The 21206-nt window shown below is 44.6% G+C and overlaps 1 protein-coding gene across 1 annotated transcript in view; it reads left to right on the forward strand.

Annotated features, from left to right (window-relative positions):
- tfap2d (transcription factor AP-2 delta (activating enhancer binding protein 2 delta)) overlaps window positions 1–19257 on the forward strand; it is a 58677-nt gene extending 39420 nt beyond the window's left edge. The window contains exons 7-8 of the mRNA XM_067983850.1: window positions 14227–14340; window positions 19038–19257. Of these exons, the coding sequence (XP_067839951.1) occupies window positions 14227–14340; window positions 19038–19257 (334 nt within the window). The remainder of the gene's footprint in view (window positions 1–14226; window positions 14341–19037) is intronic.
- Window positions 19258–21206: the final 1949 nt, after the last annotated feature.

Genomic DNA, 21206 nt, shown 5'->3' on the forward strand with positions numbered 1-21206 from the left:
GGTCTCCTAGACTTGAATACTAGGACGCAGGGACAGGAGTGAAGTTAGGAAACGCTTCTACATGCAAAGGGTGGGAGACGTTTGGAACACTCTTCTGAAAATGGCAGCTGATGCTAGCTTACTTGTGAATTTTAAATCTGAGATTGATAGATTTCTGTGAACCAAGGGTATTAAGGGATATAGGACTAAGGCGGGTATATGGAGTTAGGTCACAGATCAACCATGATTTCAAAGAATGGTGGAATAGGCTCGAGGGGCTAAATATCACTGCCAATTGCTGGACCCTGTTATGCACCACCTTCTCCTGCAAGAAAGCGGGACGTATGTCTGGGTGATGTTTCTATCATGGTTGAATAGCTGCCAATGTGCGTGGCCTGTGAGTTGTGGGTGGGTGGCTTGCAACAGTGGTAATGTGTGAGGGTGAGAGGAAGCATCTGATTGGAAGAGTTTGTTGGTAGGTGGGTGATGGGGGGTGTAGTGCGTAGAACAGTGTATGCGGCTAGTGGTGCAGTTGGTAGGAGACGCCACTTTACCATTGACCTCAGTCGCCTTCACCACTTGTCAAAGCATTGAACTTCTTCCTGCACTGCATCCATGTTCATGATGCTGTGTGCCTGGCGTTGACTTTGTCCCCTGCTGCCTCCCACTGCCTTTTGGGCATATATCTAGAGAGCACCTTGCCCCCCTCCCCCCCACAGTGGATATAGGATGCCCCTCCTTCTGTCCACCTCTTGCCCAAGGCCTCTAGTGCATCAGCAGGGACCCTTGGTGCATGTTCTCTCACAGACCTGGTACCAACTCAGATCGGCAGATTGGCGAGGTCTGGCATGCAAATTGGAGGATGTGGGATTTAGTAGTGCGCAACCTTTATTCAATGTTTTAACATAACTCGCCAGTTTGTAAACATAGGGAATGAGCCTGCATCTGTGTTTTACGTGTGTGATGTCTGATCTCCGTTCAGACTCCGTGCAGACAGTACACTGTTATATTTAGCAAATAACAGGTACCGGCTGCCTTTAGGAGAGTTTAAGAGACATCCTCCCTTTAAGAGATTGGGGCTCCCCTGCTGGTGGAAAGTGCGCATTTACTTGAATCAATGTGTAAGGCCTAGATTTCAACACTGCTTGAAGGTGAGTACTGACGCCAGATGAAGTTCTCGTCCTGCATAGTCCTTTGGGCACAGGTTAACAGCTGATCGCACTACCCACGCCCAATAATAGGCCTTATCCGATTTTTTTTTTTTTTTCCCCCCTCATCAAGTTGTAACCTCCTAATAACATAAGTCATGTAGTATGCTGCACCCACGATTTCTCCATTTAAGTTCCCAAATACCTGAATCAGGCTCTGACAAGCCTCCAGGAAAGTGAAGTCAAATGACAATATAAACAATTTAATAAATTCTTTTTATCTAAATTGCCCCCGTGAATTTTTTTTTAACTGGATTAGGTAGGTCCAGAAACATTGGGCATCCGACCCGAAACTGCCCCATTCCCGCCGGGTGGGTTAGTTTAAAACTAACCCCCATGTGTCTACATTGTTTTTCGTTCTATGCAGTTTAGACACTTTAGGGATAATTTTAACTTAACCCATCTGGTGGAAAACTGACCGGTGTGGGTTAGCCACCCATTTTACACTGGGGGAGATTTTAAACCCCAAGAACGGGTGGGTTGGGGCCGGTGGGAATTGAAAATAGTTGTTTTTTGGATCATGTCCGCAACCCGGCTTTATTTCTGGGTTTAATGTCAGCGCATTACAGGCTTCCCACTGGGAATTCAAAGTCCGAAAATTTTGCAGTTGCGACCCAAAAGAACAACTATTTTCAATTCCCACCTGCCCCCAACCCGCCCGTTCTTGGGGTTTAAAATCACCCCCACTTTGTGTGATTTTGCTCTCCATTGACTTGACTGGAAAGTAAAATCACATGAAGTGTGAAGTGGGTGGCTAACCCACATTGGTCAGTTTCCTGCTGGACGAGTTAAGTTAAAATTACTCCTTTTATCTTCAAGAGTGCCATGGTTGATAGATCTGTATGGTGACAGTCAAGGCACTTACAGTCAGTAAAAGTGCTTCCTGCAATTTTATGTTGTGTGGTTCGGAGAGATTTATAAAGGGGAAAAATATAAAATAACATAAAGAAAAGCATCTCATGATGGTACTGCTCCTTTAATTTCTTTAATCAATTCACTGAATGTTTCTCACATACTTTGTTGAAGGAATAGACAAACCTGTCTTACATCCTGAAGGAATTACCACACACGGCAATTATCAACCGTCTCATGCCTCAGAATATAATCAACCGCATGTCTTGAAATCAGACTGATCCATTTTAACTGATTTTGTTTTTCTCCTATGGTTAAGTTACCAACATTTCTATTTTTCTTATTAAAAAATGGAATAAATGCCTGTTGTTTTGCAAAATAACAATTAAAATCGTGGGAATGCACAGTCTTGAAATATGATTACGTCAATTTTGTGTAAAATAATAGAGCTGAGTGTCAAGAATAAACTTGAGGATTATTAGTGCAACAATAACCAAATAAATAACAGTCAGCGTGGCTTCAGAAGCGGAGGATACTACCTAACCAATCTCTTCAACTGCTTTGAGGAAATGATGTGGCAAGTGGAAAACCCCACAACATGGTGTACCCGGATTTCCAAAGGGCTTTTGGCAAAATTCCATACGAAAGGATATTGTTTAAGCTCAAAAGTTGTGGGCATCTAGGCTAAATCTTGGGAAGAAATAAGAAATTGACTGAAGGGAAGAAAATAATACATAGTCGTTAGACGAGTTATGTAGATGTAAGGAGAGGTATTGGCTGGAGTGCCTCAGGGCTCAGTGTTGGGACCACAACTGTTTCTAATTTACGTCAGTGACTTGGATTCATGAACTCAATGCAAAATAATGAAATTTGCAGCTGATACCAAAGTAGGAGGGAAAATGGAATCAAGGGAGAAAGTCCGGAAATTGCAGAATGCAGCTTTACTTTGTAAGAGGGTGTAGAGCGGCTGCCTGTAGGGGAAGATCGGGTAGTCCTTGCTTGGCCGTGGGCTGGCAGATAAGTGGCAGGGAGAGAATCTCAGGATGGTCTTGCAGGCGGGCAGGGGTGTCTGGGGTAGGGGAGGCCGCGACTTTCCTTGCGGGGCTCAGAGGAGCACACCTTCTCCTCCTGGCCCCACAAAGAAAGCCTTTTCCCTTACCTGGAGGTCAGAAACACAAATGACTCAGTAGGATCCATAGCCTTTCTGTTAAAAGGAAATGGCACAGCATGAACACGTGGAATTGTAAATACATATTGCTCCTATAACAGTGAACAACCCTATAGGGGTAATTTTCAACTTCGTCACCCGAGCGGTACCCTGGCAGAGCAGATCGCCAGCTCATTGTAGAACCCGCCCGATTTTCATCCCATTGCAACCGCTCCGCTGGATTACCATATAGGCAGTGAAGTTTAAAACTCTCCCCTATGGTTCATGATGAGTACATTATTGAATCTGATGAAAATAAAAATCATTGCTAGAGCAAAAGTATGCGATTATCATTGTACAAATCAACGACATTGTCATATCCACAAACTTCAGTTTCCCACAGGCCCTGTACAACTTTTTACTCTATGACCTCTATGATAATGTTCTCATAGAGGTTTTACTCATTGTGTGCAAGTACCAGTCTCAGCACTCTGGCACCTGTTGAAGAATATCTTCTTTTGCAACAAAAAGAATGGCATGTTTTGCATGATATGTAATTTTGCAGACTGAAGCAAAGACTGTCTGACTCTGTATATGCTGCCTGATCTACTAGAATGACATGTAAAATGCCTTGGTACCAGATGATACAAAAGCAGGAAAGCAAATTAAGTGCTTTTGTGTAGTCAGTCATGTCTACGTGAAAGGGTAGTTAGAACAATCTTTCTCAGCTGCTAATAAGGAGGCCTACCTTTTCTAACCTGTTGTAATAATTCAAAAATATCCTCATTACCTCTCTTTTCTGTTTCACTTCAGCGAGATGGTGCGTAAATTTGGGTTAATAATACTCTTGTGTGAAATTATTCCGGTAAATATGGCTGACACCTGTAACCTCCTTGGATAGATATTTCTAACAATGTAAGATAATGGGCACTCCTACCCATATGTAGCAATGTAAAGTAATTGACAGTCATACCTATATATAGCGTGTGGCATAATTGTCAATTACTCATATTGCTAACTTTGCTACTATTTTTCAAATTGACATCTTCATCCACATACCCCTCAAAGCCAGCAGTAAACCCATATGTAACTGCGACAAAAGGTCAGAAGATAGGTCATTATCCCCACTGTCTTCACCTTTTTAACATCCACCTACACAGACAGACAAGACCTCAGTTTAACATCATATCTGACGGACTTCTGACTCTCTCTCTCTCTCTCAGTATTGCATTTAAGTGCCAGTGCACATTATGAGCTTAGGTCCTAGTGTGTGGATCGAACCCACAAGCTTTTAATCCAGGCGCAAGAGTGCTAAGAATTGAATGAAACTGACACAATAAGAAACAGAAAAATTGAACTCACAGTTGGCACAAAGTCAGCATGTAAAGAATATATTAAAAGCTGAAGTTTTGGTAAGAAAAATACAAAACTTGGAAATTTGAAATAAAAGCATATAATTCTCGGAATAAACAACAGGTGCATATGTATCTCAAAGAGGAGTCATAGCTTAATATTTTGAGTAGAGATCCTTTATGAATAGGAAACCTGGGGTTAAATTGAATACGGCCCAAATCTGGGCGCGGGCATCGCAGTGCGCGATTAACCCGCTCCCGATGGTTCCGATGCAGGCAGCACGAGATGTTCATGCTGCCTGGTCATTTACCTCATCGAAGCGCAGCAATCAGGCCTTGCACAAGGTTTGCACTTCTCACCAGTGTGGGGGAGGGGAGGAATTATTGCGTGATTTGCTTGCACCTCTTAAAGGCTGCCTGCACCTCTTATTTGGAAAAAATAAGATACGGGTCCGCACAGACTTTGAACGGAGATCAAACATTGCACACGTGAAACACAGATGCAGGTCCCATCCCTATGTTACAAGATGTTCAGTTATGTTAAAACATTGAATAAAGGTTGCGCACTACTAAATTCCACATCCTCCAATCTGCACGCCAGACCTCACTAATCTGCCGATCGGAATTTGTACCAGGCCTGCGAGAGAGCGTGCACCAAGGTTGTCTGCTGATGCACTAGAAGCTTTGGTGCAAGAGGTGGACAGAAGGAGGGGCATCCTATATCCGTAGGGGGGCGGTGGGGGAGGGGTGTGCAAGAGGCCCTCCAGACATATGCTCAAGAGGCAATGGAAGGCAGTAGGGGATGCAGTCAATGCATAGCACATGAATTTGGATGCAGTGCAGGAAGAGGTTCAATGATTTGATAGGAATGGTCAAGATGAGTGAAGCCAATTGTCAAGTGGCATTTCTTACTGACTGCACCACCATCCGCATCCACTGCTCCACGCACTACAACCCCCACCCCCCCCCCCCCCCCCCCCATCACCCACATACCAACAAACTCTTTCAATCAGATGCTTCCTCTCACCCTCACACATTACCACTGTTGTCAGCTGCACATCCACAACTCACAGGTCATGCACACTGGCAGCTGTTCAACCATGACGGGCACATCACCCAAACATCCTGCAGGACACTTACTGACACATTTCTTGCTTTCTTGCAGGAGAAGGTGGCACACGACAGGCAGCAGCAAGTGGCAGTGGCATTTAGCCCCTCGAGCCTGTTCCGTCATTCAATGAGATCATGGTTGACCTGTGACCCAACTCCATATACCTGCCTTAGCCCTATATCCCTTAATACCCTTGGTTCACAGAAATCTATCAATCTCAGATTTAAAATTAACAATTGAGCTAGCGTCAACTGCCATTCGCAGAAGAGTGTTCCAAACTTCTCCCGCGCTTTGTGTGTAGAAGCATTTCCTAACTTTACTCCTGCAAGTCCTGGTTCTAAATGTTAGGCTATGTCCCCTCATCCTAGTATCCAAGTATAGGAGACCTCTAAAAACAGGCATGAATGCACCAGCAGCCAAGAGCAATAATCTATCAACTAACCTGTAAATCATGCACGTTCCCTTTAAATTTTTGTGGTGTGAGGTCCTCCAGGCCATCTGAGACATGTTCAGGTGTTCATGGTTAAGACAATGTGTTGAGTGGAGTGTTAAGTGCCAAAATATCACTTTAAATCAGCGTTGCACACTGACAGATATTCTCCCGACTTGACATGCTGCCGGCGTTCGTTATTTGCGGGTGTGCGAAACCCTTTAACAAGATGGCGTTCAGCGCATGTCACACTAGAAGCAGCACGCCCGTCCTAGATGCCATTTTGGAACTTCGGGAGGCCATGTAGCACTGAAACAATGGGTGCTACATGGCCGATTTTTTAGTCCCCTATCTTTTCTCTGCTCAGATGTCGACAGATCTGCTGTGCATCTCCAGCATTTTCAAATTTTAATTCCAATGCAACAAAGCAATGCCTGTCATATTGAGCATGTATTGAGCATCTTAAGGGGGGGTTTCCCCCTGCACAACCCCCGCAAAATATCTCCCACCACCCCCCGCCTGATCCATTTCAACCTCCCCCAGTGGAGAAGGCCTTCCAATTAGGCACTTTCCAACCTTCTGGAATCAACATTGATTTCAATAACTTCAGATCATAACCACTGCTCCCATTTTTTCGAACAGCAGGCGCTGGTAATGGTTCTGCTGTTGCCATTTACAGCTCCTCTAGACCCATCTTTTGTTTCTTTACTTGTCTCATTACCCCCCGACTTGCCTTGCACCATCATCCCTTTTGTCATTTAATCACTCTAGCCCTCCACCATATCACAGACCTTCCCTTTTGTTCTTTACTTCCCTCCCATTCCTCCCCCCCCCACCCCCCCCAACCTTTGCCTGACTCTGTACTGTTTAATCTTCAACTTCTTCCGGTTCTGACTAAAGGTCATTGACCTGAAACGTTAAATCTGTTTCTTTCTCCACAGATGCTGCCTGACTTGCTGAGTATTTCCAGCATTTTCTGTTTTTATTATTGCTGCTCACAGGCGTTGACAGGCGGCTTCTCGTTCCAATTGGATTGGGGGCTGGGAGACTGAGCTCCTTGGGTTGTAACAGGCGGGCTATCTATTACTTATGGCTCGCCACCCCTGGAGGGAGCCCCATTTTTTGCCCGGGCCTTGTAGGCCCGTGTGTTAATGCATCCCCGGGTGTTTATGGTACATGAAACATTTTTCCATCAGGACACCCTTAGCTATTCTTCACTCTCTTTACCACTCTATACATTTATCTTAGTTTCTCCACTGTTTCACATGCTGGTTTTGTCAGCTTCAGGTCACTTTATGGATCTTTCTTTTCCTTCTATTGCTATAGCATCAACTCTAAACAAACATTAATAAAACGCCTTTTCCATTAAACGCCAAAGTCTTAGGAAATTAGAGAGAAACCTTTCAATCCCTCCTTAAGAAACCTTTATCCAGCAGAAAGATTGTTAATGCAGGGTCAGCATGTTATACCTATTGCTTCCAAAAATAACATTTTGGGTGTGTGGGAAAATGCTAGTGCCAATTTAACTAATAATAGCACACAAAATGACTACAGTTCAATGTAGTTATGTTATCTCTAATCCGCAGAGGAAATTAAAAGTGGCTATTGTTGGTTGCAATAAAGGGATATGCAAATTTATTGAGTGTCAGAGAAACTTTTAAAAATAAAATTCTCCCTGACACTTTCACGCTGTCAGAACCTGATGGAATTCTGGGAACTGTCTCTGTAGTTGCAATGTAAGCCAAGGCATAGCTTGTGTACACCTCTCACAATAACCAATTCAGGAGCTGTATATAGATTGTTCCACAGCAGCTTTTGAGAATCAGATCCCATAATCCTGTGAAGTGCTGAATTTTTCAGAGTCTAGCTCCTATTCCCTTGATCTGCTGCTCTGACAGGTACTCCCGTGATGCAGGTGGAACCAGTGAAATTGTCCAGTGTATTCAAGTACAATAGTGGCATCTTTACATAACTGTGAAATAAAGTATTTTCACATTGCGAATATGTCACTCATTTTGATTTTGTTTTTCCAGCAATGTTAGCAGCAAAATATGAGTTTAACTGAAAATAGCATGTTTTACATTAAAATATGTATCTGAAGGAATAGATAAACAAAATAAAAACATCAACAATTTAAATATCCCATTCTGCTGTTATGTTGTATGCTAACTGAATCAAATTTATAGAATTAATAGTGATGGGTTAATTGGACTTAGAGGTTGATTCAAATTTTTTGCCTCAATAAAACAAAGATCACTAATCTTGGGGAAAGTGACCTGCAGTATACCTCAGAAGCTTTTCTGGCTCATTTTTGGGGTGGTCGGAAGCTGTCCCTTTAAGGATCGGTGGTTAGGCCACTCAACGCCAGGATACGTGGGCAGAATGTCCGTGGTGCACGCTCTGCCCACGTGCCCCTGAAAACTGCAATCGGGGTTCTAACTACTTTGTAAGACCATGAGTTGCATAATCAAGAGACCAGAAACAGGCTGGTGTTCCATGTGCCCAAGGGAAGGTCCCTTAAAAAATGGCAGCCTCCTGCCACCCGAACTTTCACTCCCGCCCGCCAGCCAGCTGCCGCTTTCTGGCGGCATGAAGATGAGACCCGAGAGTTAAAATTGTGTGGGCCTCACACTGTCAACATCAGGCTCATATGGCGCTTGCCCCACTCCCCTCCCCCCCACCCCACCTCTGAATCCTACTTCCAGTTAAAATTGCCCCTTAAGATTCTGCAGAGTACCAGAAAGGTTCAGCATTAAAGGTTCTTCAGAAAGCTTCCCTTGAAGACAAAGCTATGTGTTTTCTAGGGGTAAATGAGTTTAGCATATTTAGTATCATCAATTTTATTGACTTAGAGAAACATCTTTTTGAGAATCAGCACTGTTTCTGAATCATAATAAATAATGTTCAGTAAAGGTGAAATCAAAATATGAAGCCTAAAAAATACATTTAAGGTTTTAGTTTAGTTCAGGTCCTTGAAGGATTACTTTGACTGCAGCATATGTAATTTCCCAATAAAATAAATAGAAATGCAGTTTCATGGGTATAAATTTCTGGGGGCTCGAGTCTAAAAAATCAATCCTCAATTTCTAGACACAGTACGTGTCTATGTCTGTGATACAGTGCTAAGGCTAAGTGTTCGTGTATTGATTTTTTTCTTAAGAGTTATATTAATTGCTATCAGACTGGTTTGATTGACAGCTTAGCTGACTGTGCAGGAGTCAGTGTAATTAGAATGACCTGTATTTGGTAACTGTCTGAGACTACCGAAAGGGTGGGCATCGCTCAGGAAGAATAGCCTAGGACTGGAGGTCATACACATCATAAAGAAGCTGAAACCATGTGAATCAAGGAGTTGTATTTAAAGTCTGTTTTTCTTTCTTTTCTTCAAGAAGTAATTGTTCCCTGAGGTGATTTCCAACAGAAACTTTGAATGTTTCTTTCCTTATATATATTTTGAAATCATTTGATTTCATCTCATCCCTTTGAGGCCTGCACTTTGCACTATAATAGAAAATCCAACATAGTTATAAATATTTTGCTTATTCAGAGAATGCTGCAAACAAAATAAATATTGTTTACTTCTGTACATTTCATTTATTCTACCTTATATTTATTTTAAATAATTATGGAACATTTAAGGGAAAGCTCCAGCATCAAATAAAACTACGTTTCCTTTCCTTTCAAATTTTTCCCTTCTCTCCTGACGGTTCTGATTTATACTGGGGTTCTACAGACACTGGCTGCCTTTCTGCACCTTGGACAAGTTAAAATTCTTCATGTGAGAGCCTAGGTAATGAGTGCCGGCAGGTTATTTCACCATGGGAGCTCAATCTGGTCTCACTTAACATCCACACATGGGCATTTTCCAACCGGGATCACTGGATAGTAATGAGAAATGAAAATAGTGATTGATTTTTCCCATTCCTACTCCAGGGGCACTGAGATTAACTATAGAGCCTGCATTCCTACTCAAGTTGAGATCAACTGACTCAGTGCAGGTCAGAATTAGAACTGTAGGGGGTAATTTTGACTTTGGGTGATAGTGCAAAATGCTATCAATTCAGTGGAGAGATGTATATCGGGGTGGCTGAATCGAAATCACGCATTTTATGCTAACGTCCAAAGTCAAAATTACCCCCATAATCATTCTGGTTTGTGTGGTCCAGTTATAGGGCTCAATTTTCAAACGGAGCCAGGAAGGGAGCAGGGGGTCAATATGAGGTCGGGAAACCCATTTGTACCGTTCGGTTTCCCGGACGTCCTTATGATTTTGACGCAATCTTCTATTTTTTTTTGTCGGTTTCCCGTCCGACTGACCGGCTGATTGACAGGCTGGTCTCAGTCGGACGGGAGACCAGCCTTGGAGAGGACATCTGCAGGTAAGTCTGCAGGTGAGTCTTTGTTTGCATGGATGGGAGGGGGACGAGGGGGTCATGGGTGGGCACGGGGGCATGGGTGGGCACGAGGGCATGAGTGGGCAAGGGGCATAGGTGGGCATGGGTGGGCACAGATGGGCATAGGGGTCGCGAGTCATGGGGGATGGGATCAGGGGTCAGTCACGGGGGGGGGCGGGATCGGGTGTAATCGCGAGGGTCCGCGATTGTTGAGGAGGAGGGTCGGTGGTCGGAGGATCGGGGGAGGAGTCGGAGGATCAGGGTCAGGGTCGGAGGATCAGGGTCGGGGTCGGAGGATCGGGGTCGGAGGATTGGGGTCGGGGTCGGAGGATTGAGGTCGGAGGATCGGGGTCCAGGGGGTTGGGGTTGGGGTCGGAGGATCGGGGTCAGAGGATCGGGGTTAGGGTCGGAGGTCCGGGTTGGGGTCGGAGAATCGGGGTCGGGGGGTCGGGGTTGGGGTCGGAGAATCGGGGTCGGGGGGTCGGGGTTGGGGTCGGAGGATCGGGGTCAGAGGATCGGGGTTAGGGTCGGAGGATCGGGGTCAGAGGATCGGGGTTAGGGTCGGAGGTCCGGGTTGGGGTCGGAGGATCGGGGTCAGAGGATCGGGGTTAGGGTCGGAGGTCCGGGTTGGGGTCGGAGAATCGGGGTCGGGGGGTCGGGGTTGGGGTCGGAGGATCGGGGTCGGAGGATCGGAGTCGGAGAATCGGGTCGGAGGATCGGGGTTGGAGGATCGAGGTCGGAGAGGGAGGATTGGGGTCAGGGGGTCGGGGGTCCATGACCGGGGGGGTGGGGGGGTGGCCGCAATCGGGGGGGCTCCACGATCTGGTGGGGAGGGCGATGCAGGTAGGCTTGTTGGGCCTGGGGGAAGCACTTCTGCTCCTCCGGGCCCCACAAGCTATGCCTTTCTTACCTCAGTCTCGGGCCTTCTTGCCTCCTTTCACGAGGCGTAAAACAGAAGGCCCGGGAATCCCCGCCCCCTGGGGTTGAAATGGGGAGTTAGTTAAATGGAGGCCTGAAGCCTCCTTGAAAGGTTTTAAGGCCCGACCCTCCTCCTGGGAGCAGGATGGTCACCCGCCCCTCGTCCCGCCCCTTGAAAATGGGAAATGGGCGGGTTGGAGGCGGGTCCCCCGATCCTCCGACTACCGACCCTCCTCCTCAACAATCGCGGACCCCCTCGATTACCCCCGATCCCGCCCACCCCCCCAGTGACTGACCCCTGATCCCATCCCCCATGACTCGCGACCCCTGTGCCCACCTGTGCCCACCCATGCCCACCTATGCCCACCTATGCCCACCCATGCCCCCGTGCCCACCCATGCCCCCCTCACCCCCTCCCTTCCATGCAAACAAAGACTCACCTGCAGACTTACCTGCAGATGTCCTCTCCAAGGCTGGTCTGAAATGGTAGCAATTTTCAGTGCCCCCCTGGCCCCCCCTTTGCCCCCAACCTACCCATTTTTTACTTTGAAAATCAAGCCCATATACTGGGACAGCCCTTTTTCAGTTGAATCACTGGGTAGCACAGCACACTCCTTCAACAATGAGCTGCAATAGCAATTCATTTTTATCACTTGACCTGCACAGTAAAAACAAGCTTCAAAGTAAATGCTTTTTTACACCTGAAGTGGTCACTATCTCCTCTGCAGTGTTGGTTTTTCTCCCCAATTTCCTCCCTTTCATATCTCTCCTGAAGACATTGGGGGTGATTTTCATCTGCCAACTGTCCTATTCACGCTGAAAATGTGAATTTTCCTAAAAATGGGGCAGTAGGTTGACAATTTTGTTTTAAGCTTGCCACCCGCTGGCTGCCCAAGGCCCACCTGACTCGATTTTTGAGCAGGCCTCAAAATGGGCAGCCAGCACTTCTAATTAAAACATTTAAATTGGAGTGCCAGGTCATGTGTAGGACCCTGATGCAATTCTCAGCCACCCGTGGTCCTTAAATTGTCCACCACAGGCTACTCCAAAAATGGCCACATTGATTTTCGTCAGGCCAGGAGGAGCACGAATGCTTCTCCTGGCCTCACAAGAAATCTTTCCATCTGCTGCCAGTCATTCAGTGACCCCACTGCCCCGGGATAACCTCTCCTCTTCCTTAAGGCATTTTCCAGCTCGGTTCTGCAGAGGAACTGAAGGATTTTCCACACCCCCTCCCAGTTCAGTGAAGAGTCTATCAGCATTTATTGAGCGCTGGCAGCTTGCCTAAATTATGCAGATGAGGCCTGACTATGAAAATGATTTGGGCCTCTCACTGGTGCCATTGGGTAGGTGGCACTATCGCTACACCCATTGCCCACCTGATGCGACCTACGTATGAAAATCGGCTCCATTGACTCCTTCAGTGTTAGGTCCTATGGTTGCTAGTTGCACTCCAACACCTCAACCACTATTCCAAATGATAGTTCTGGCATTTTTCTTAGTCTTAGTTGCTTAGCCACATTACTGCTAAAATTATCTTGGCTTAGATTTACAGAAAAGTCCCCATCATGTTTTACTCACCATTTTGTTTGCTGTTCTCTCTTGATGCTGCTGCTATATTGGCATCACTACATAGCTTGCTGCTCTCCACTCTGCCAAAAAGATCAGTCCCTCTCCAGACCCACTTGTAAATACCAATTTCACTCCACAATGCCATTCCCGCACCCCGCTAAGCACTCGTCCTGCTTCTTTAAAAACTTTCCTCTGACAAAAAAATGGTACTATCTGCTTCTTGAGTGCACGATGTGACTGCAGCTACCCAATCCTGCAGCTGCAGTGCCATTAACCATGTTGAAAGGCCACAGAGGTATATTTGAGCCACATGTGGTTTATGACCTGCATGTTTGCCACCACTGATCTTGAGTCAAAAGAATTAACGTTGCAAATGTCACATGATAACAAATGGGAAAAACAAAAGTGACCTGTTGGTGTAGCACTTTGTAGAACTGTGCCAAAGGGTGGTAGGAAGTGCTTTACAAGAGGGAGTTCCCAAATGGTGAGTTCACAATTTTGTCCAAACTGACAAGGGAAGACACTGAGACAATGGTATTTCCCAGCGGGAAGAAGGAAACTGACAGGCTTATCAACCCATTCTTCTCTCATGCTCCTCCAAAGCATTCTCTAGTTACTGGCCTAATGAGAAGGATGCCCATCCACCCTTATGAGAGAGATACAATGTATGATGCCGGAGGCCTAAAGAGGAAGGATAAAACAGTAAAAAGAATTGGTGCAACAGCAGAATATGCAGGGAAGAGATGATGGGTTGGAGCATATTACATGACTGTAGCACAATAAAGGGGCTCTGGTGATGTCATAAAATGTAAGAATTGAGAGGGTTATGTGGACATTAGGACCTGAGATTGTCTTGTAACTTGTGAGAGACTCCCAGGCACCAGTTGTTTCATACACTATTTTTTTTACCAATTCAGTCTGTTGAGCTTTCCTGAGATTGTCTATTCAAGGTCATATCTCACCAAAACCAAGACGCCTGGATGCTACCTAACAGATATCTGGACACAAGTGGCATTAAACCCAATACATTAATGAATTACAAAAATTGCTGGAGAAGCTCAGCAAGTCAGGCAGCATCTGTGGAGAAAAACAGTTAACGTTTCAGGTCGTCTGAGTTCTGAAACGGTAACTCTGTTTCTTTCTCCACAGATGCTGCCTGACTTGCTGAGCTTCTCCAGCATGTTTTGTTTATGTTTCAGATTTCCAGCATCTGCAGTACTTTGCTTTTGACATTAATGAATTATGTTGTTTCTTATATTGCAGGCAAATCTGTAAGGAATTTCAGGACCTATTAAGCCAGGACAGATCACCTCTGGGATCCTCCAGACCAACTCCAATTCTAGACCTCGACATCCAGAGACATTTAACACATTTTAGGTATTTATTTCTCTTATCATGTTTAAGACTGAAATGACAATTTCAATTCTCAGTCACCTGATATCGTATTAGCAACAGACAGTTAATCTGCTCTTGACATAATTGCTGATTTAAACCATATTTTACCATCTGGAGTTTGCATTATAATGCATTATTACAGTAGTTTTATTATGAAATCATTGGGAATAAAAACTTACCCTCACTCAAGCGAAGCAAGAAGACCTGGAGATTAGTGGCTTGGGCAAAGCCATGAGCATCGGGGAAGGAGAGGCTGTCGAATTATCTGAGCAGGGTGACTGCCTATTACTTGTCACCCTTCATTCACCTCAGCAAATATTCAGAAAGCTGCACAACTTCAAGCTGCATTCTCAAGACTGTCACCTGCTAATGTCCAGCCTCTCGATACCATCCTAATGCTTGCCCCTCTTCTCTTTCCTCTAGTACCTTCTCAACACCTAGACCCTGCAGAATAACACACCTCATAGGAGGACAAACCTCCTGAGGATGCATTAACATGCACTGCATCTCTCCCAAGCACCAGCACAAATATTGGCACTCTGTGTGGGTAGGTAGTGAGCCAGAGGGGACTGCGCGAGCTGAAACACCCAGCACAAGTGAGCAGCAGCAGATACTGGTGACAACGACAGGCCAGGAGACAGCTCACCAGAGGGCAAGGTTATCTCCCAGCTTTGCTGAGCAGGACAGAGATGAGGACAGATAGGGGCTTTCAATGAGTCACCCATCTTCTGCAATCTTCTCTCCCACAGATCTGTGGAAGTGATGAGCCCCAGCCCCATGGGAATGGCAGGGGCGCGATGGGAGCAATACGTGTTGCCTTCTCTCAGAATGTCAGCATGTGTGCTCCTTCACCACTCCCTCAACCAATACCCATCAAGGTACCAGCAAGTCAGCTGGACCAGACTCCATGGCAGCTGCCGAGGTGCACAGTCTGAAGCCGGACCTTCACAGGCTTGAGTGCCCAGAAGTCACCGGCCATGAGCCATCTCAAGGGTCCCCGCACGAGCAACAACAACCATTCCCTCAGCATTACTGAGGCCACTAAGGGAGCATCTCGTAGGAGTGGTAGAGTTAGGAAATCTTCTTAAAAGAAAGGCATTATGTGTTGACACTTGGGTGAGAAATGGATGCAAGGCACTTAGTGTGTTGGGAATTAAATTCATCACCTTTATCACATTTGGCACTTTGGTCTACAGTGTGCTTTTATCGCAACTTCATAGTCTGCATTGTCAGTATGTCATTGATATAGAAGCTGTCTGAATCATTTCAATGTTCTTTAATACAGGATCAAGGGAGCAGTGAAGGATGTAACAAGGGTTGTTAATGCAGAGGAGCTTTGGGTAACACAGGGGAATGAGTGTGACATCAGAATCGCTGAGCAATTAATTTCCCTCACATCTCTTGCTGCAAGGTGTTGAGGTGACTTTCCTTCTTCTGCTGCTTCCTCGGTTCCTCTTGTCAAATGGGAACTACTGCTACTGCTCTGCCTCCTCCAAATGCAAGACTCCCTATATGGTTAAGTTGTGCAGGATGCAGCACACCACTGTGATGCAGGAGACTCTTTCTGAGGCCTATTTTAAGGAGCCCCCTGACTGTTAATACACCTGAACCACTGCTTCAGAATCCTATGCTCAATAATGATCCAGGTGGTCCCCTGGCTTTGATTATACTCATGTTGCTTAGAAGTGGCGGGGTTGCAGAGGGTTGTCATGACCCATGAGCACAGGGGCTTGTCCTCCAGCATCCATTCTACTACATTCATGGATGGGTCGAATATTGAAGGGATGGTAGAATGTCACCAGATAAATGCATCATGACAGATGCCTGACTCCCTTGCGCAAACTTGCACGATCCTGTTTCTGTGATTGGAGACATTAATAGAGTGGTAGCTTTTCCTATTCACAAACGCATCTGGCTAGTGTTCTTGTGTTCTGAAGGCAACATATGTGCAGTCAATGACTCCCTGGATGTGAGGGAAGCCAATCACTGCTGCAAATCCTCGAGCTCTCTCCTGTTAATTGTTGAGGTCAATGAAGAAGGTGATGTATTGGTCAGCCCTGGTGAACAGTGCATTGGTGTCCTGCTTAATGCAGCTGTGTACTGTAGGCTGGAAGGTGCGGGAGATGTCCCCTGTGTCCCCTGGAAGGAACCAGTGGCAAAGAAGTTGAGAGCTGTAGTGACTTTGAAAGCCAGTGGCAAAGTGTTAGACTCGAATTTTTGGAGCAAAACCAGACGGAGCTGGAACTGCTGACCAAGTTAAAGTTTATTAGAAAACCTTGTGCACAAAGGGAGAGTGGCAAGCTTCCTCAAGCTCGTGACTAACTCTCAAAAGCATGGCCCATTGGCCCTGCAGACAGCAGGTCCTGTTGCAGGAGGCTGCAGAGATCTACAACAGCCTGCCTGGAGAAGGGCAGCCTCCTGATGATCTGCTCTTTGGTAGATCCGAGAAAATGACTCCTGGCCTGTACACCCTGTGAGCTGCGTATGGCTTCCTACGAGACAGCTCCCCTCACCTGTTCTCTTCTAATAGGCCCAGCTGCTGCTGCTGGTTGCTGAGGCTGCTTCTGCTGCTCTTCCTCTAACTGTTCCTCCATTCAAATAAAACTGGCAATAATAGCACCCATTATAAGCGGATAAAGCTTACTGAGGATAAGTAAATACCAGAAAGAAGCAATCTGGAAGCTGGAAACTCTCCTGGCAATCCAAATAGCACAAAAGCACACAGACCCTGTGATCGACTTACCTGCAGATGAGTGCCCCTTTAAATACTGCTCTAGCAGGTCTGACAGGTCAACCCAGTTAGGCTTTACTGGCAGGTTGGGCTATGTGTGGGACTTTTGCAATTTCATGTTAAAATGGTATTGTGTCACAATTTACATGTCTTCATGAGGCCCCTGCGTGCCTTTGGCGGGCCCCTTGGATGACTCAGAAAACTGTGCAGTTAAGATAGCGGTGGGCAGGAGTGCATTGAGAATGCAGCAGTAAGTACTCTAACGGAAATTTAACCACCCGCCTACCCTGTTCTCATCAGACGCAGCGGGTTAATATTGGTCTGCATGTGGTAAGATGCAGCACTGTATGGCTGATGTCTTGATGCTCCAATGATATGTATACTAGTGGGACCCCTGACCCACCTTCTTCTGGCTCTGAGCCTAGGCAAGGCTTTTTGGCATCAGTGCTTGAACACAGGAGGATGGTAAATACTTGATGCTGTGGCACCACCAATTCCCAAATGTACATTTTTTAACTGTCAGTGTAAAATTCTGCCTAAGGTGTGCTTTCAGTAATATACCATTCTTGAAGTTTAATCAAATTTGCATTTTTCTATATAATCTTATGGAAGTAATGGGCTGGATTTTGCTGTGAGCGGTGAACGAACGGCGCCAGCCCTTCATTAGACTTACACTTGCCCATAGGGGTTTTGCACTGCAAGTTGCTGTAAGTTAGAGATCCATTCAGCACGGCACCCTCTACAGGGCATCTGGGACCTGTGTGAACAGGGCAAGCAACTGTGTGTCTCCTTAATCAATCAGACTGAAGAATCGTTAATAAGCAGCATAGAGACTGAACCAGGAAATGTAAGTTAGAATAGTGAATTCAATGTCAAATCAGGTACAGTAAGCTAAATAAAGAGAGGGGAAAAAAAGATCGGATTAAGAGACAGAGATAAAAGAGACAAAAAGAAAAAGTAAGCGAAAAAATTTTATTTAAATTTAAAAAAAATATAAAAACTGAAGGAATGAAACTCCATACTTGTAAAAGTACATTTTCAGTGCCAGTGAGGGTATTTGGCAGTAATTAAGACTTACCGTGACATTAAAAAGGTACTTACACCGGAATGGACAAGCCCTAACTTTTTTTGGCGCGTTTAACTGCACATGTGTAGTTGCTGGAAGTCACTGTCAGATTTGCACATAAATAACGGTGAGTGCAGAAAGCCTCTCTGTTATTTTTACAGCAAAATCTGGCCCAATGTTTCCAAACTGTTTACCTGATGAATTCTGAGCATTGATGAACTCGTTGTCAAAGTCCAGTATTTGGATTCCTAACCTACAGTTATAAATTGTATTACAAATTTTATGTTAGGAGTCGTACAACACCAGGTTATAGTCCAACAGCTTTATTTGAAATCACAAGCTTTCGGAGCTTTGCTCCTTCGTCAGGTGAGCCACCCTTTTGCCAAATGAGTTCCTCCACAGGAGGGTGCCGTGCGTTATGCTGATAACACAATGGGCATGACTGAAACATAAATTATGAAAATATTACTGAAAAACTCCATTGAAAGTGGGAGCAACATTAATCTGATACAAAGATTTATGTTGAGCAGTTGGAATTTCAAATGTATCAGCTCTATAGTTTCAGTGCAGATCTCTTTATTCTATTCATTCCTTTAACTCTGATCATTGTCATTGAAGTCATTGTGATTTCCTGCTAAGTCATGAATAGACTTTGTAGCGATTTTTTTCAACTGTAATGTTAGCTACAGTGAGTAGATTTTCTTATCAAGGTGCTCATCTTTATTTGGTTTGAGAATCTTTCTGCTTATAACAGAGCTTCTGCTGAAAAGTTGCTTATAATTATGTGTTTCTAATAATAGTTTTATAGTAATAATGAATTTTCACTGTTTAAGTACACTCAGACACAAATATTAACACATCCTGTTTTTAAATCTGATGTAGCCTGATCACACATGGATTTGGTACCCCTGCTATCTGCGCTGCCCTCAGCAGCTTCCAAACTGTCCTCAGCGAAATGCTCAACTACCTGGATAAGCACACGGTTACTAAAAACGGAGGCTCACCTGAGAATGGCCAGGGCAATGGCAACACAGATAAAGCATCACTGCGGAAGAGCTTGGAGTCATCTCAAAAAGATGGCAAGATTGAGAAAACAGAATGAACTCAGTGAATGAACTTTGAAGTCACCAGAGCTTTCTTGCTGCTGAAGTCCACTTTTTAAAGAAGGTGTTTTATTCTCTTGTAGAAAGACTAGAAAGAGGCCAACAAAAGCTTCACATGGGAGTCACAATTATTACAAAACTGAAACATTTAGTGCACATTTGTGCTGTTTTTATAGTGTTTATAGTGATACACTTCACAACTTAATCACTGGATTCAAAAGTGCAGTATCCCTTTTCAGATAACAGTCTACACGATGTGCCATGAAACCAGCTCAATATTCACATGATGTAATTTGATTGCACCATCTCAAGATTCTTGGGAAATCCAGTCTCCCCAGAACATCCTGGAATCTTCTGATTTTACATGTGTGGCTTCGACCAGGACTCAGTTTATTTGAGCTCTGGCCTAGTTTCCACCATTCTGGTGGACTCCCGCCAAAGTTATGGCAGGAGGAAGCGGGAATGGCCACAGATTTTCAGGGCCCATATTTCCACTGGTATATCATTACAACGATGTAACGTGACAACACAGAGAAACAAAAACTGCTAAAGCATTCATTCAAATTATGTTCCTGACTGCAAGTGTTATAAATAAAAGCTGTCATGTTGAGCCATGTGGTAGGATAAATATCTCCACTTGTCAGACAGACCAGGACATTGATTATAAAAATATTCGTCATAATCACATGGCTGATCACATGTCCTCTGTGCATTTTCACTTTGAACTTAATTGAAAACCCTTTTTAAATTATTTTATTTTTTGGCAAAATGAAGTTGGTTTTCTGTGCATCTTGTAGTATTGTTACTTATATGTGACAGTGACACTGTTGAGCTTTGGTATTGATATCTCAGCACATGTGGACCTCAGTGAGTTTTTTTTTTCAATTTGAGTGACAAAAAGCTCGTTACCATTTGACACTAAAATGACTTATTTGATTATTAAGGAAATGTTAGTTTTACATTTTCAAAAAATTAAAACACACTATAATTAAGAAAAATTATGAACAATTTATCTTACCTATGAAAAGACAGATGCAGACATTATTGAAAAACAGCAAAGGTGGAAAATTCCAAGCTGGTCGAGCAACATCTGAGCGAAAGAGAGGTTAATATCTTGGGTCTGACCTTTCAACAGAACTCATGATCACATCTAAAACATTTACCTTTTGCCCTCTTTCTCAGTCACTGATCAGCCTGCTGTGCATTTTTAGAACTTTTTCTTTCAGATTCCCAGTATAGGAACATAAGAACATAAGAAATAGGAGCAGGAGTAGGCCATACGGCCCCTTGAGCCTGCTGCACCATTCAATAAGATCATGGCTGATCTTCTACCTCAACTCCACTTTCCCACCCTATCCCCATATCCCTTGATTCCCTTAGAGTCCAAAAATCTATCGATCTCAGTCTTGAATATACTCAACGACTGAGCATCCACAGCCTTCTGGGGTAGAGAATTCCAAAGATTCACAGCCCTCTGAGTGAAGAAATTTCTCCTCATCTCAGTCCTAAATGGCCGTCCCCTTATCCTGAGCCTATGACCTATAGATCTAGACTCTCCAGCCAGAGGAAACACCCTCTCAGCATTTATCCTGTCAAGCCCTCTCAGAATCTTATACATTTCAATGAGTTCACTTCTCATCTCTCATTCTTCTAAACTCCAGAGAGTATAGGCCCTATGTATGCAGTTTTTTTGTATCTCTTTAATTAAAATGCCTGGTCAAGCTGTATGACATGCATACTGTTTCTCTTGCAAGAAATGCCTAGATAACTTGGTGCACAATTTCATGATTCTCATTTAAATTTGGAATTTCTCCCTAAGTTTTCAGCTGTTCAGAATTCAAATGCACTCTCAAAATAATTCAAAGTGGTTGCAATTTACCAATTCCAGTGTCAATTTGGAGTCAAATCTTTTAAACTCACTCAAAGAAACTGTTTTTCTCTCCTTGTC

The sequence above is a fragment of the Heptranchias perlo genome, chromosome 5, assembly GCF_035084215.1.
Source record: "Heptranchias perlo isolate sHepPer1 chromosome 5, sHepPer1.hap1, whole genome shotgun sequence".
Lineage (NCBI taxonomy): Eukaryota > Metazoa > Chordata > Chondrichthyes > Hexanchiformes > Hexanchidae > Heptranchias > Heptranchias perlo.